General features: G+C 35.4%; 3 protein-coding genes across 5 annotated transcripts; 1 reads left to right on the forward strand and 2 right to left on the reverse strand.

Annotated features, from left to right (window-relative positions):
* Positions 1–3,197: 3,197 nt before the first annotated feature.
* On the forward strand, positions 3,198–5,146 carry LOC110412128 (ENTH/VHS family protein). 2 transcript variants are annotated; one of them, XM_021422591.2, is made up of 4 exons: positions 3,198–3,636; positions 3,793–3,936; positions 4,029–4,190; positions 4,271–5,146. In XM_021422591.2, exons 1-4 carry the CDS (start codon positions 3,497–3,499, stop codon positions 4,866–4,868), a joined length of 1,044 nt encoding a protein of 347 aa, XP_021278266.1. In that variant the 5' UTR covers positions 3,198–3,496; the 3' UTR covers positions 4,869–5,146. The 2 variants fall into 2 exon arrangements, with proteins under 2 accessions (XP_021278266.1, XP_021278267.1); XM_021422592.2 differs by having other exon boundaries at positions 3,204–3,636; positions 3,793–3,915.
* On the reverse strand, positions 4,893–10,904 carry LOC110412126 (U-box domain-containing protein 33-like). 2 transcript variants are annotated; one of them, XM_021422589.2, is made up of 7 exons: positions 10,311–10,904; positions 9,726–9,844; positions 9,344–9,453; positions 8,348–8,933; positions 7,370–7,921; positions 6,359–7,081; positions 4,893–5,659 (listed from the first exon to the last, which is right to left on the reverse strand). In XM_021422589.2, exons 1-7 carry the CDS (start codon positions 10,597–10,599, stop codon positions 5,477–5,479), a joined length of 2,562 nt encoding a protein of 853 aa, XP_021278264.1. In that variant the 5' UTR covers positions 10,600–10,904; the 3' UTR covers positions 4,893–5,476. The 2 variants fall into 2 exon arrangements, with proteins under 2 accessions (XP_021278264.1, XP_021278265.1); XM_021422590.1 differs by lacking the exon at positions 10,311–10,904 and having other exon boundaries at positions 9,668–9,806.
* Positions 10,905–12,010: 1,106 nt separating this feature from the next.
* ACT12 (actin-12) lies at positions 12,011–14,955 on the reverse strand. The gene is made up of 5 exons (XM_021422112.2): positions 14,823–14,955; positions 14,125–14,197; positions 13,619–14,012; positions 12,669–13,282; positions 12,011–12,326 (listed from the first exon to the last, which is right to left on the reverse strand). Exons 2-5 carry the CDS (start codon positions 14,182–14,184, stop codon positions 12,261–12,263), a joined length of 1,134 nt encoding a protein of 377 aa, XP_021277787.1. The 5' UTR covers positions 14,185–14,197; positions 14,823–14,955; the 3' UTR covers positions 12,011–12,260.
* Between the last annotated feature and the right edge of the window lie 2,069 nt (positions 14,956–17,024).

Here is a 17,024-nt window from a genome sequence, read left to right on the forward strand (position 1 = left end):
TTATCCGCACTATCGCTTTCTGTACTTTCTTTGAACCGTTGCTATTGGCATCACTAGTTGAGCATCTGCACCTTTTGCTCCATTCTTTTAGTAAACAATTCATTACTCGGATGCTGTAAAAGCTGTGCTGGACAGAAATTTCTTGCCTTCAACTTGTAGCTTCTTCCCCTTTTCAGGTCAACCAGGTTGCAATTGGTTGCTTAAAAGCTTAGAAGTACCTCAAAGTATATACTATAAATATACTTCCAATTCTACTGGCAATATTCCCTCTGATATAATGAACACTTTTCTGGAGAATCTAACCTAGAACATATTGTGAAATTGATATGTGCTACATCAAAGCTCAATCTTCTGCTCAAACTCAAAAGTTCAAAACAGGTTCACCTTTCTTTATCTTCTGGCCTTGCTCAACCAGGAATGCTTCAGCAGCAAAAGCTGTAGATTACTCATTGGATACCAGATAGCAATTGCCATTTGTGAAGTTGATCACCTTAAATTAAAGCTGCAGATCATTATCTTTTCAAAGTCAGCAGCAGTACCAGAAGGAAATTAATTAAACTTATTTCATTTCAGACAGCAGCCACTGTCAAGTGCTTTCGCTTTTTGCTTAGTTCATTGATTGAGCAGTTTCGTATATAGGTGGACCATCAATGAACCTACACCGACCAAAAAACAACTAAACCACCCCATAATGAAGTAAAATTTTTAAAGAGACTATATTTTTCCTTGCCAATTGAAAAAAATTGATCAAAACCTTCTGCTGCAGAAGGAAAAAGAAAAAAGAATGGAAACTCTCCCAGTTAAGTAACTCTTGCGATTTATGTCCATGGCTGACTCCACGTAGCAAAATAACAGCCCAGGGATGAGGTGTATAGGACCCTACTCCACTAAAAATCGCCCATAACTTTCATAACTGCTAACCACTTTGGAATTGGCAGTAAATGCTTTGTCGTTGGGGGAGTTTGGTGCATGCCTCATCAGCCATAAAAACCTGTCATCTTTCATTAAATTTCTAACCAAAGACTTCAGGCCCTCTGCCTGTACTCCTAAAAATTTGTAGCCTATCCCGAGCGTTTCCTTAGCTGCTAGGCCAGGAATCTGGGGGTGTCTGCTGGTGTAAGCACTGTGATCTGTGCCTCTGAATCTCAGCTATCCATATCTATTCTTGGGCAAAGATCCAAACTAGAAATGCCGACAGCTAGTGGGCTGGGTCAGTTTGCTCTTTGGTTCAATCAGATTCATCTTGGACTGCTGCATTGGACCTTGTTTTGTGCTTTAAACAACCTAACCCACCCCAGGTTTGCCTTGTTCAGCCCAAACCTATCTTCAGGCCTAAATCATTATTAATTTCATTGATACGAACCCGTCATTCAACGTGGAGTTCTTGACTCTTGACATTGATACGTTAATCCCTTTTTGTTTTTTTGTCTGAAAAATCAGGAAAGTGAAGTGTTAGTGCTTACAGGGCTTACTTGTGCCAGTGCCGGCACGCCGGATGTAAGGTATTTGATCAAATAAGACCAGCCTCGTGTCAGGCGATGAAGGTGGTAGGGGATCTACCAATGTTCAAATGGTCGACATTTTCAACTCTCTGTTATTACTTCAAAAACAGCAAAGGGGGAAATCCCTAAGATTGAATCGTCGTGGTTTGGGTGATTATAATATTTGCTCCCCACGTCGGTTTGCGGTTGACATTTTCTTCAGCAAAATCTTTAGGTTCCTTCCTAACTTACCAACAAGCTTCTAAATTCTAACGAAAGATGATAAAACCTAATGCATCAGTGTTTGACAATGACTTGATAAGCATTACCTGATGTTGGGTTTGGTTACAATATTATACCTAAGTCAAAGTCTACAAAAACAAGTTAGAAATTAGGCAAATCTCATATATTGCAAGGAAAAAAAAAATTGAACCAAGTCGCACGTTACGGACTTGTATTGTCAGAATTAATAGTTATAATTCGAAATAATTGATCGAAATTAATTGAATTCAATTAATTAAGTTTGGTTTCTTCAAGTTTGATATTAATTGATTAAGAGAGATGGTTTATTTGATTATTTTAATCAAAATTTAATATTTTAAATTTATAAAAAATTGTTCATTAATAATATATATAAATATTATTAATATTTTAATAATATATATACAATTAAACTAAAGTCATTAATATTATTGAAACGTTAAGCAAATTTATAAAAATATGTTATATATAAATGTCATTAATATTAATAATAGTTAGAACCAACTTACCCAACCAATATAAGTGATTTCAGTCATTTTCGATTTTTGATATAGTTTCGTCGATTTCAATTAAATTTTATAAAAATTTGATTAATTAAATTATTAAAAATTTTAAATTAAATTAATCAAATTGATATAATACTCTTTTTAACTAAAGAGATAAAATATCTTTAATTTTTAAATTTTGATCGAAATTATACGAAAGTCTATTAATTTTTAAAATAAATACTCTATTTTAAAAAAATATTTTTTATTAATTTCACGAGAACATCGGTCAGTGCTCTCCTTTTTTAGTGAGCTAAGGAGCATTGATTTTTTTTTATTTTTTTAAAATATAATAATAATTTCTTAAATTAATAAAAAAAATAATATTTTAATTTGTTTATAATTTTTGTTAATGATGTTTGTATTTTTGAAACAGAGTGTTTATTTTTAAAAATTAATAAACTTTCACATAATTTTGATCAAAACTTAAGAGAGTACGAGTATTTTACCCTAACTAAAAATATAAGAAATTTACCTCTAAAATAGACAATTTTAGTATGTATTTCTTAAAGGATTTGACTTAAAAATGCACCTTGAATGTGTGAAACTATTGAAAACCATAGTTTTGATAGTGAAAATATTCCTTGAAATTTTGTCAAAACATGGGATGTGGAACTCTTCTAAATGATATCAGATTCTCTTAATAATGTGGAAACTTTTGATGATCCTTTGAAAGGAAAATATTACCAAAGAAATTATAAAAAGAAAAATGAAAACGTTATTGCCAGAATGACTACTCCCAGCTCCAGCTTAGCGTCTCTCTCAAGTCTCAAAGAACTATACCACTTCAGTCCCTGGAAGAAGCAAAACACTTACCTGTACCAAGCAACAGTCCCTGTTTTTTCAAATTCAAAACCAAAAGCACCAGCTGCCCAACATGTAGATGTTGACTTTACCTCCATTGTTTTTTCTCCGTTCTATAAAACTCCAAATACCCATGGTGAACTTTACTCCCCATGTTTATGTGTTTCCATCAGTGACATCAACTTTGAATTCTTCTCCTCTTTTGAACCAAACGTCTGAGACTGAACTTTCCTTTCTCATAGCTTTGTTTTAAATATTTTGAGAGATAGTGTTAGGTGTAGTTTTCTGCTGCTTCATTGGATATCATTATCATCATGATTGAATAAATTCAACCCATATCCAGAAACTCGATCGAGATTGTATTTCTTGATTCAACTTTTTCCACATCTTTCTTTTGCTTAGACCATGTCTACCTTAAGCAAGAATCCTAGCAGCAACATGGGTTCTCCTTTCTTCCATGAATTCAAGAAACAAGCATCTTTCTTCCTGAAGGAGAAGATCAAAACTGCTCGTTTAGCTTTAACTGATGTTACTCCTGCTCAGCTGTAAGTTTGCTTTTCCTTGTGTTTTTTTTTTTGGGGTACATACAAGGAAGTATAAGTGAAGATAGGATTCCAGTTATTTTTCTTCTTTGTAACTAAAATAGAAGAGTTAGTTTTGATCTGGGTTGGTTTTTTCTGTTGGTTCCTTGGTATCTGCAGATTGACTGAAGAAGCTACAAATGGGAATACATGGACACCAGACACACGGACGCTGGGTTCGATTTCAAGGGCTGCTTTTGAATTAGATGATTACTGGAGAATTGTAGACATTTTACACAAGAAGTTTGTATTTATGAACTCACAGTCTCTCTCTGGCTCTTTTTCATTTCATCAGATTTTAATAGAATGATTTATATAAGTGATATTCCATTTGATCTTTTGCTCGTAAATATCAGGTTGGCGAAATTCGAAAGAAAGAATTGGAGGATCTCTTACAATTCTCTGATTGTTCTTGAACATTTGATGACTCATGGACCAGAGAGTACTGCAGAGGAGTTTCAGGGTGATAAAGATGTTATTGTAAAGATGGAAGGCTTTCAATACATAGACGAGAAAGGGTTTGTCTTAAACTTCATCTGTAATTTGTCTTTGTACTTTCTTGGATTTTGTTCAAAAGATCTAATATTTTCATGTGCAGATTCAATTGGGGGTTAGCTGTTAGAAAGAAATCACAGAGAATACTGAAGCTGCTTGAGAAAGGACCTGATTTGAAAGAAGAGAGAAACCGAGCTCGGAAGCTAACAAGAGGGATTCAAGGCTTTGGGAGTTTCTGCCAGAGGCCTTCTTCAACTCAAGGCATTTTGCAGGAATCATCACATGTAACATACGGAAGAAGTAATTCAGACTTCAACGATCATGAAAGTCAGGAAAATCAGCTCTCACCTTCAAATGAAGGCCGTTCGATACAAACAGTTGAAAAACCGCAGCAGACCAATGAGAATGCATCCTCTGAGGCTGGCAAGAAACAAGAGAGTTTCAAGTCTTGGAGCAGTTTCAGTGAAGGACAGATGTTCGAGAAACCTGACCCTCAAACAAGTTTTAAAGAGAACATGGCCCCTAGCAAGGAAGAATTTCATAACTGGAGTGGAACTGGGGAGTCTAATCCACTTTTGGGCGGTGACAACAATGAACCGAGGATAGGAATTTTGATAGAAGATGATCACCCTTTCAACCGCTCTGAGAATCAAACTTCCTCATTGCTCCTTGCAAGAGATGGCATTCTGCAAGGATGTTGAGAGACTCTGCAGATTCTCAGGTCGTACAAGGTTTTACCTGGATTCCTACCACTGATAGATTTGTAGTCCACTAAGCAGTATGGTTTCTTGCTCTTATGCTCAAGTATAGAGGATTAAGAAACATGTTAACCTGTTGTTGCAGCTAGATACCTAAATAGAAATTTATATTTTCTTTTTTTGAATCGAAATATGTACGTTTAATTCAACACAGCATCCTGTCTTACAAATGAATTTACAAAGCCATAAATAGCCTAAAATTTTCACTTTTTATAGTTGTATTGATGATTGTTAAAGATGAATTTTCTAACAAGATAACTGCGAATTATCTTATACTAACACCCTGTGACTCCCAAGTGCTTTGTCCATGCAAGACAGATACAGTCCCACTTTTGCACAATAAATGACACCCACAATTCTGATTTGGTCAATGCCCATGTATTTGGTTGGGTTACTCGGGTACACAACTATGATGCACGAAAGCTAGCTTGATGGTAAAGAAATCAGTGATGACCAATCACCCTATGGTTGCATAATCTATAATGGTGAAGCTAGGATGCCACTGTACGTACTTACAACACAGGCTACTACAAGCATGGAATCATGAGAATTCAAGCTCTGCAAAGCCAGTCTTGAATTGCCTGACGTATTGCATGGTTAGGAGTAAGATGCAAGTGACTCAATTTCAAATTGGTCATGGGTGAACTGTCACGGCCATTTTCCAACCAGTCACGCAAGGCTTCTCCTTCATATGTGAACCCATCTGCTGCCACTTGAGGGTCATGCATTATTTCCTGGAAAACAAAACATATTACATGTGAGATGTACAATATGATTAAGTCAAACCTATAATATCTTAAGCAGTATGTCTTGCACCACATATCAGAGTCCTGATTTAGAATTAGGCTCAAAGCAACTTAGGCTGGAAAGAGTAAAAGTGGCACTTGTGATGCAGCAGTATTGTTTGAGCTCTTTCAGAATTTCACAAAGTTTAAGTTTCCTAAACACTACTCTGAACTAATTACGGCCTATTTACAAGCCCAAATCCTAGTTTGAAAAGTAATTCCCTAAGAGGTTTCAGTTTTCGCAATAAGTTGTTTCTTTTTTTTTTCTTTGTGCTGAAAGGTGTAAGACTAATGATGTGTGCAGTACAACATGTACTTGGAGATGTCCAAAAACCACACATGAAATACCAATAATTCTCTAGCCAAAGCAATTCCAACAAACCCTAAACTAGAGTTGGGGTCGGTAAAAATTTAAAAAAGAGTTAGAACATCAAAAAGCAAGTTCAACCTCAAAGAGGAATTACACAAGGAATACAACTAAATTGAAGCTAGCTTAAGCTATTAAATAAGTTTCAAGGAAACTGTCCAAAGCAAGCTCAAATTGACATGATTCGCTTATTGGAATATCAGTCCATTTAACACGGTCATCAATAAGTATTGAAATAATTCTATTATTTAATGTAGTCATATGAATTAGAAGACACTCACCTGAAGGATGGGGCACAAAAAGAAAGATGGCACTGGCCGCTCCTCAGAGACATGCAACTTCCCCAGTTCCCTCACCAGAGATGGTTTGAGATCAGGCCGATCCCTACCATACAATTCACAGCATTGCAGCCCCAGGTCTGCCAAACGCCTGGCCACAAACATAGGCCATTCTCCAGCTGATGTATCCAAAATTGATGCTAATTTACCACATGACACAGCTTTTCGCACCTCACCTGCTAACCCAACTGGTGGCCTCCCAGTGAGTATCTGTAGAATGATCAATCCAAAGGCATAAATATCAGACTTGGGAGTCAGGACTCCAATCCTTTGAAATTCAGGATCTGAATATGGAAAAGCACCCTTTGGCTCGGTACTACGACGAAAACTTGGGCAATATAGAGCATCCTCTGTTACCAGCCTAGAGATACCAAAATCACATATCTTGCAGCTTAATTCTGAATCGAGAAGAATGTTCTCAGGCTTCAAATCACCATGGACAATCTTTTCAGGTTTCGTAGAGTGCAAAAAGCAAAGAGCACTAGAGATTTCAGCTACTATACGTGCTCGGGTCTTCCAAGTCAAGGGAGAAACACTTGTTTTCTTGAAAAGCCGGTCTTGAAGACTTCCATTGGGCAAGTATTCGTACACTAGGGACCAGGCTTCAGGGCAAACACCAAGCAAAGTCACCAGATGCGGATGTTGTAATTTGCTGAGAAGTTGAGCCTGCACCCACAAATACACAAACTATTATTACACAGAAATTACAACTCTAGACTAGTAGGCTATATGAAATGACAAATTCAAACTCCGACTAGTTGCCAGTCTACTGAAAGGCAGAGAAATTATACAAATTTGGCTACACATTGAAGACTAAATTAACCCTCGCACATCTGTGGGAGAGAGGGAAAGAAAGAGTTCGCAATTGCTGAAGCAGTGGCCCAGAAGGGAATCAATAGAAACCTGTTTTTATTGTGCCAGGAAAAACAACTATATAGAGAGAGAGATGCCAACCTCCTGTTGAAACTCTGACTGCCCTTGCGTGTTATGTGGATACAGCTTCTTTATAGCAACAGTTCTACCCAGCATTTCCCCCTTGTAAACACAACCATGTCCTCCCTTTCCAAGTGTAAAGCTCTCAGAAAAATTGCATGTTGCAGTTTGGACATCTGCCAATGAAAATTCAGCTAACTCAGGCAAATCTTCAACAAGCCCAATGAAACCATTACAAGTTGTGACTCCAGCTTGCCCATGACTTCTCCAACGTTCTAACCAGCGCACAGCTTCCATTTTTTGCTGTCTGATTCTCTGCTTTTCCTGTCGCAAAGTTGCAATAGATGCTTGGATGAGTTTCAATTCTCCAGCAACTTCATCATGCCTACGATTTGCTTCTTGTGCACGACTGTTTAGGAGAGCAACATTTCTCATGGTCTTCTGAAGCTCTACTGTTACTTCTTGTTTCTCATTAATGAGCTTTTCTTGTTCTTGCAGGGTGGTTCTAAGGGCTTCCTCAGCTTCCTTTCTAAGTTTAACTTCACGAACACGGGTAGATTCAAAATCTTTGAGCTGAAAAATAATCAGATCTCCAAACTTTAGAACACCCAACAGAATCCAAAACTTTAACCATACTCATAGTACCTTCCCTACCATCATGTGTTGCAACTAACTAGAATCCAGTAAGTATTGTGTAAACAAATTGGCTAATATTTTACATCAACATTCGTTTTATATTCTAGCTAATACTTTTCCTTTCATTGCTGAAAGACAGCAGAAAAGAGACCTGGAACATGCTAACATGCTGGGATAAAAGGCTGCATTCTCATTCCAAGTTCTCTTTACTCTCAATTTAAATCTATTAATACCATAATATGAAACTACAATGGTGCAAGTGATATGTGCTGCAAAATATGCCATAAATTCACCAGTTTGATTAAAATGATGAACTGCAAGATACACAGACCAAAGTCTCTCTAACGGAGTGTGGATACCTACCTTATTGATAGCTTCCATAGCTTCTGATTCCAATTCTTGGCATTTCAATGACTCTGCTAATGCTTCATTCCTGGACGCTTCAGCTTCCATACTTGCTTCTCTGAGCCGACTGTATAGACTTTCCTCCTCATCCTTTGAATAAGAATCTAAAGACAATCTCGTTTCGGAAGAAGCACATTCTGAGCCAGTGTTTGTACAACTTGAGCTAGACAAACTCTGATAGTAGGGGCGGGGAAATTTAGTGGCAAGACTAGATAATGTGGGTGACACAGACACATCCTTATGAGCTGGTTCAGTCTCAGTCAATTGGGCAGTTCCAACAAATGGTATATTTCTAGAAGATTTGGAATGAATGTTTTCAGGGTGGACTAAAGAATCACACTTAGTATGTGGCAGTGAGTTAGACCTCAGTATTTGTGCAATAGCAGGTTTGGCTTGACCAACTGGTGGCAAAGAACTTGGCTCTTCAGAGGCTTCCCTCATCCAGACAAGTTTCCCTTTGTTGACAAACCATATATCACAGAAGCAGGGAGCATTTCTGGCAGCATAACTTGCTTTGCTGGAGTTTTTTTTAATCCTCATGCAACTGTATTAAACCATTAGGATACTAATCAAGGATACCCGAAAAAAAAGCACTACAAATAATTTTAAGGTGAAAAATGAAGGAGGACAGATCTAAAACACAAGGCTGAAGATTATTCTTAAGCACACAACAGGAACAAAACTAAAGCAATCTATTATTTGATTCCAAAAGGGAGGAGACATGAAATGATCGCTAAACACTTCCTATATTAAACTTAGCATGCAGTATTGAAGTTCTATAGTTTCTACTGCTAAAAAGTAGAACAAGAAAAAAGGAATTATGAAAAAACAATACAAAATGCAGAAAAAGTAAGTGTCTTGGATTTTTTTTTAAAAAAAAGAAAAGCAGACATAATTTGCAACGTTCCAAAACGGAAAGATGAACATTCAATTTTTGACAGAAGGAGTACTTACTTTTCTGGTATGGTACCCATAACAAGGTTCCTGATAGTGTGTCTGTTAACCAGTTCTACAATTCCTTTATGAACCTGGTCAGCTTCAATTGTGATAATGCTTGTCTTCACCTGCAAAGTGAATTCTTTGTAGATGAGGCCAATAAATCATGGAACACAGCAAAGATATCTGAATTTCCTTTATAAGATTCAACCTATAATCATGTGAGACTGACAGATAAAAGAAAGTTCTGGTGAAGCAAAAATATCTACATTATTTATGCCTAAGTCCCATCTCTGGTGCTTATGACATGTCATAAACTACAGATTGTGGGCTCCAATTTACCTTAATGTAGGCAGATATTAAAAAATTTCCTCGCCCAGCACAGAAAGAGATACTGCACCTTTAATTTGCGACAAAAACTTGAGTAATGTTCTAAAAGCTTTCTCAACTCTTCCTTCTCTTCCCTTCTATATGCAGAAACGACTTCACCATTGGCTTGACTTGCCGGAAGTTTCCCCACTGCCATATTATGACCATCAATAACATAAAATTAACAACTTTACATGTAACAAGTTACTCGTTAGACTGCCTGAAAAAGGAGATCTGAATTCCAAATCCAACAAATTCCATGGATTACATTTGGTTTAAGAGCAATACCCAGAAGTTAAACGAAAAATTACTTAAGTTCAGCTCAAAATAGTCCATTCTACTTATACATTAACAACTTCCTTATTGCCTTTGAGAACTCATTCCTTCTTCTTGGCGGGTCAGATTCTATATTTGTTTTTATTTTTCTTAATTAAAATAACAAACAGAAAGAAAACCCCCTACATATTTGAAGAAAACAAAGATCTTCACCAAAGACATACCATAAAACATAAAAAGAAGAAAAACTTAAAACACCCATTAACTAACTATGCTTAACCAAGTCATGTAATACAAAATTCTAACCAGACAGACAGACAGAAAGAGAGAGAGTATTTACATAAAGTAGGGATCAGTGGCGAAGGCTGGTGAACATGAAGCAAACAAATATCTTTACCGCCAAACCGCCTCAACGTCCAACGTAACAAATTAACCGCTTTCCCAACAGACTTTCCCACCGCAACAAAAACTTTGTCTTTTTCCCCAGCGCCACCGCCACCAGCTTCCTCTGCTATTTCTGGCAACTGGGTGCTCCCCGGACGATCAACTTGGCGCCTGAAACACAACCCCGAAATGGGGTCTCGAGTCGGGTCCTGGTGAGGCGGGTGGGCTGGGTTTAGGAGCTCCATTCTGTTTTTTTTTTTTTCTTGTTCTTTTTCACTCTGTTTCTTCAAAAGAGTCCTGTCATTTTACTATGTTTTCGTAATTGAGATGAAGAAAGTGAGACGTTTTTGAACGTTTTGGACGGAATTAAAAGGATTCCATTTGTAGGTTATTGCTTCCGCGAAAGTATGGTGGAGGGCTTGACTTTTGTGTTGACTTTGATTACGGAAACAAAAACACAGAGGATTGGTTGGACTAAGAAGAAAATTTGTCTTGAATTATTGAGGTGAAGGAATATTTGAATCGCGGCAACTTGGGAAGTGTCTGCCTCTGCCTCTTTGGTTATAATAAGGCTTCACCAGCTGTTTTCTTCTCTCCTTTCCTTCTGAATAAAAGGTCAAATTAAATTAAAAATGTTTTTTGTGTTAAATAAGTGAAATGACACCAAAAAAAACTTTAATTTTAATTGTAAATTTTTTATTTATTCAATTTTTTTTGATTTGTTTAATTGGCATTTTTATATTTTTTGTATTTTATTATTTTTTAACAAAAATATAAGAATAATAATATCAACTAAACGAATATGTTTTTAAAACTCTAAAAACATGTATATTATACCAAACTGAAATGTTTTTTAAAAATTATTAAGACAGCATGAATCTCATATTAATAAGAGATAAAATGAATTTTCAACTTATAAGTAAGAGTGTTACTTTACTTGATAAATAAATTTTTTGAATTAAAAATATAAACTTGTGTTAAAAAAGTTTGATTTTATGTTTATAATTATTTTTTTCTTGATTCGATATTTTTGAGTAATTTTTTAGTTAATGATTTGATTTTTTTTTCTTTTTTCTTTAATCGGTTTGATATTGTTTTAAATTTAATTCGATGGGTACCTCTTTCTTAGTTTAATTATAAAAAAGCATCTAAAAAATAAATTATATATAAGCAAGCAAAACAATTACCTACCCATGCATCCACAAGATATAATTAAAAATTAATCTCCTTTCACTAATGAAGCAGGTGAGTGATGCAAACTTACTTAAAAGAAAAATGAGCTGGACTGAAAATGACACCAGCTAACACAGAAATAAAATGGAAAACTTAAAGCAGCGTTTGGATGATTAAATGATCTAAACTCTGAGAGCAATAAATATTTCTTCATTAACATGAATAATATGAAGGAGTGAAGGTCAATTTCTAAGTCCTACTAAGTCTTGTCAAATTGTCCCTTCTGTTTTAAATTGGCATATAGTATTTAATTTTTGAAGGGGCTGAGGATACATTGGGCAAATGATCAGGGAACCCAGCCTAGGGAAAGAGGTCAAATTTGAACCTGTAGAGACAGGGTATTCCAGATCCTATAATAGAAAAAAGGGTCCAAACAAGAATTCCCAGTGACTTTTCAAGTATGTATCAGGATTCAGGAGACAATGGAAAAAGCTAGAGAATTGACCATAAATCACAAATATAAATGAATGAATTTGAACTCTATCATCGTCTGCACCGTCTCTTAGTTCATTGTCACGACAATATGAACATTAAGAAAAGAAGAGAAACTGCAAAAACTTAAAAATGGAAAAACTTTTTAAGAGAAACAGAATAGATCAAAAACTTGCGAGCTGAAATTGTTTTGGCAAAAAACAGGACATTGCTTTTACGCCTCCTCCTCCATTCTGATGAATTAGAAGCACTTCCTGTGAACGATAGATGGGCCAGATTCATCATACTCTGCCTTGGCAATCCACATCTGCATTCCAATCACAGTCAAGTAAACTTCGTTAGTATGGGTATGAAGCTTACTAAATCAACGATAAGAAGAGAGAAGGTAAATATACGAATCCTGTTCAGTTCAAATGTGCAATTAACCAAACTATTTCCAGAAAAGTGCCTTCTGTGAAGCAGGAGAAGCTAATTTGCTCAATCTAGGACTCAGTTATCATGGAGAAAAATACTAAAAATAAAAAAGGTATGTTCTAAATTTCCTTCTCCATAATGAAAACGTAAAGCAATTATATATATAAATGGGAAAAGTATGGACTCCGTTATGCGAATAAAATTGTCAATTATCATCATCAGAAGTAGATAATACCTGCTGGAAAGTACTGAGAGATGCCAAGATGGAACCTCCAATCCAAACACTGTATTTCCTTTCAGGTGGAGCCACCACCTTAATTTTCATGCTGCTTGGGGCCAAGGCAGTGATTTCCTTGCTCATTCTGTCAGCAATTCCTGGGAACATGGTAGTTCCACCACTCAGAACAATATTTCCATACAAATCCTTCCTGATATCGACATCACACTTCATGATAGAGTTGTATGTGGTTTCGTGAATGCCAGCAGCTTCCATTCCGATCATGGAAGGCTGGAAAAGGACTTCTGGGCATCGGAAACGCTCAGCACCAATGGTGATCACCTGACCATCAGGCAACTCATAGCTCTTCTCAATGGAAGAACTAGTTTTGGCAGTTTCGAGCTCTTGCTCATAGTCAAGTGCAATATATGCCAACTTCTCTTTCATGTCCCTCACAATTTCACGCTCAGCTGTAGTGGTGAATGAATAACCACGCTCAGTCAAGATTTTCATAAGGGCATCAGTAAGGTCACGACCTGCTAGGTCAAGACGGAGGATGGCATGTGGGAGGGCATATCCTTCATAAATGGGGACAGTGTGGCTCACACCATCTCCAGAGTCCAGAACAATACCTACATAAAGTAGTGTAGAGAACAGTTAGCAGATGAACAATGAGCAGACTAAACGTAAATTACAAAGATACTGATCCTACTATCTAACTAAAAGTTCTAGGTATTGTATCAGGAAGACTTTTAACTCATTATGAAATTACTGAATAAGCACAAAATCAATAGAAACAAGACAATGGGGTGAAATGGCAACCAAGTTGAGGTCACTTCACATTTCTCCCTAATTAATCCACAAACAAAATCCTTCAAGATGTGAAGATGTCCTGAACCAAAGGGCAAATTTTGACTTTGAGTTTGGTTAACTTTAATCCATGAGATTGAGGGTAGTCAATTGCTTACCAGTTGTACGACCACTTGCATAGAGGGAAAGAACAGCCTGGATAGCAACATACATTGCAGGAGTATTGAAGGTCTCAAACATGATTTGGGTCATTTTCTCGCGATTGGCTTTTGGGTTGAGAGGTGCCTCAGTGAGAAGAACAGGGTGTTCTTCTGGTGCCACACGGAGTTCGTTGTAGAAGGTATGATGCCAGATCTTTTCCATATCGTCCCAGTTGCTAACAATACCATGTTCAATTGGGTACTTAAGAGTCAGAATACCACGCTTGGACTGAGCCTCATCCCCAACATATGCATCTTTTTGACCCATGCCAACCATCACACCAGTGTGACGTGGACGACCGACGATGCTAGGAAACACGGCCCTTGGAGCATCATCACCAGCAAATCCAGCCTAAACAGAGGGAAATATATCATTGGCAAAGACCATACAAACCTAAAACAAAAGACTTAGAACACCAGATCACTCACAAATACATGAAGGAAAGAATATCCTAAATTGATACCTTAACCATTCCAGTTCCATTATCGCAGACAAGTGGCTGAATATCCTCGCCATCTGCCATCTTGTATCACCAGCTGAAACAAAATGTCAGAACTAGATCAACATCACAGGTCACAACAATAATGGAAGCAGCCCACAACTCAACAAGCATGATTTGAATCATTTATGAACCAAGATATACAACAAAAACATCCCCATTCCCCGAGAATTTTGAAAGATAAATGCAAAATAAAATGTGCGACAAAATTCCTAGTCCACAATAAATAATCCATCAGAAACAATTTGTTTAAAAAAAAATCCTATCATTAGATTAGAGCACGGAATCCTTTCATATCATCATATATTCTCATTTTCTAATGATTTTGATTGATAAAAAATAAGAAACCCAAAAAGAAAAAGAGAAAGCTAATTCATGCAAATTAACGAACATGAAATCCTAACTCACCCTAGATCCAATCATTAGAAGCTAGAGAATCATAAAATTATACAAAGATTCCCAACAAGAACCATTAATCAACTAAACCAAGAACAAATGCAAAAATTTCCCACAAAATTATCACAATGCCAATCAAAATCAGATCGAAGGTCAACAATTTGTGCAATTATATAACAAAACGGGAATCTGGAAATTTTCATTTCTGGTCTTCTTCTTCCTCCTACATTTTCTCAGGAAACAAACAGAACTGAAAGAGAAATCACCAGCGGGAAAAGCAAAAGGAAAAAACCAGGGAAAGATGGAATCAGCTACCCGCCCTTTGGGTTCCAAAAGAAAATGAAAATGGTAAGTCAGAAATGATAAACTTTTTCAAATTTAAAACGCGAATGGAAAACTTTTTAGCTGTTTTTAAACTTTTTACCGGGTCCTTCGGCTGCAAGCTCCCTGAAGGCTAAGGAGCGCTTCAACAGCGCTCGGAACCGGTAAAACCGGTTTCCCATCCATCTTCACAAAAATGAAAAGAAAAGGTACATATACTATATATATGCCTTGAATTAATATTAGCAAATATAAATAAAATTAATACTCTTTCAGTTCTAAATTAAATACTTACTTTCCATATACATGCAAAGCTATAAGAACAAGAATTTTATTCCTTACTTTACTCATTTTGTCTTTACAGTGACAGAAGAGGTTTAGTAATCTTATCTAAAACTAATATTTCAATTAATGATAACATTGAAAAAATGTATTTTATTTTAAAATATCTTAAAATAATAAAATATTTGTTCTATTTAGAAATGATGGAATAATATTGTACTTGAAATTCAAAACAATCGATTTGTATATAAATATAATTATTGTTTCTAGTGTCTTGTGTTTTTTATCATATAATATAAATTTTTTGGAGCATATAAATTAATTTGTAACAATCAGTTTTCAAGCATTATTAATTCAGTAATTTTCCAGCCTAAATCATGTGACATTTAAAGATTTAAATTGAAGTTATTAATAATGATATACTTATACTCTTATATAGATTTTAATAATAACTTTCACATTCAATTGGGATATGATATCACAAAATAAATTTTTTTATTACATTCATTTACACGAATTATTCACTCTTAATAAGGAATTTTTGAGATCCATTAAAATTTTTATGTAGAATTCACACTCATAAGTGGTTAATCGATAAATAATTTATAATTATAGTTAAGTAATTATAGAATTATAGATTTATAATTGATATAATCCCAATTACTTTTTATGTGTTTGCCATTTCAAGTTCAGAGTTTAACACCCGTAGTGCTCCCTAAGCAGTTTTAATTTTAAAATCTTACGTTAAATTATCGTGGAGTCTTTGTGAGATAAGAGATGATCTATACATTCAGGCATACAATACAAGCTTTGTTTTTCAGAGTAACAAAAAACAAAAGCCCAAACCCACCAAATCTGCAAACTGGATTTGAAGTTTAAGTGCCCCTCGAGCCTTGGCCTCAAAGAAACATCGACTCCCTGAGCATTTGGGAGCAGCGACCAAGAGCCCCACGGCTAGGTACACGTTTTATGGTCATGGAGATGAGTCCGAGTCCTCCTTCCAAACCGCTTGACCCGCAACTGCAAAGTACTGTTTGCTTTGCTTCACGATGAGTAATACTGTTTCAGAATTTTTTTTTTCCAAGACTCCTTCAAAATAAATTAAAAATACATAGTAATTTATATAACTTTTTGACATTTATCTTGGGGAGATCGGTTAAAAATCAATATATATTGAACTGGAAATAATTCTATTGTATTTAGTTTTTTCATAGAAAGCTTTATTCTCTTAACTAAATAGAATGTTAGTGTGGTTAAGTAATAAATAATATTTTGCAAATAAAAAAGATTCATCCATAGGCTTTTTACGCATTTTAACGGTTTACTTAAATTTCTAAAAAAGAGAAAGAAATTTATAAAATATATAAAAAAAAATGACTTCCCTATATATGAATCAAAATTAATTTGCGAAAAAGATTGCCTCTTCCTCGTGTATGCCACATTATTGATTCAGCAAAGTTTGCTAATAATATCATGACTTCAGATAGTTGGGGAATTGATTTGATAATAATAACCCAATATAATGGAATCATTAGTTAGGAAACTAAATTGATAAATTCTATATATGGACCACCAAAAAGAAAAAAAATATAAATATATTTTAAAGGTCCTACAAACATTCTTAATTTTTTTTTATTAGTTAGTCTCATGAAACAAAATAAATATTACTATTAAATCTGTAACGAAATAATAGTTCGAGTACTTAAAAAGAATTAGAATATTTTAACTCGAAAAGAAAAAGGAAAAAAAACTTTTAGGGTGTACACAACATATATAAATATATATTCTTTTTCTTTTCAATGACTTGGTGAATTAATTATCTCATGAAACAAAACCCTACCACCGCCGATCCGATGTTGGAGAAA

The sequence above is a fragment of the Theobroma umbraticum genome, unplaced genomic scaffold (genome assembly GCF_002168275.2).
Source record: "Theobroma umbraticum cultivar Fairchild unplaced genomic scaffold, ASM216827v3 scaffold_95.0, whole genome shotgun sequence".
Classification (NCBI taxonomy): domain Eukaryota; kingdom Viridiplantae; phylum Streptophyta; class Magnoliopsida; order Malvales; family Malvaceae; genus Theobroma; species Theobroma umbraticum.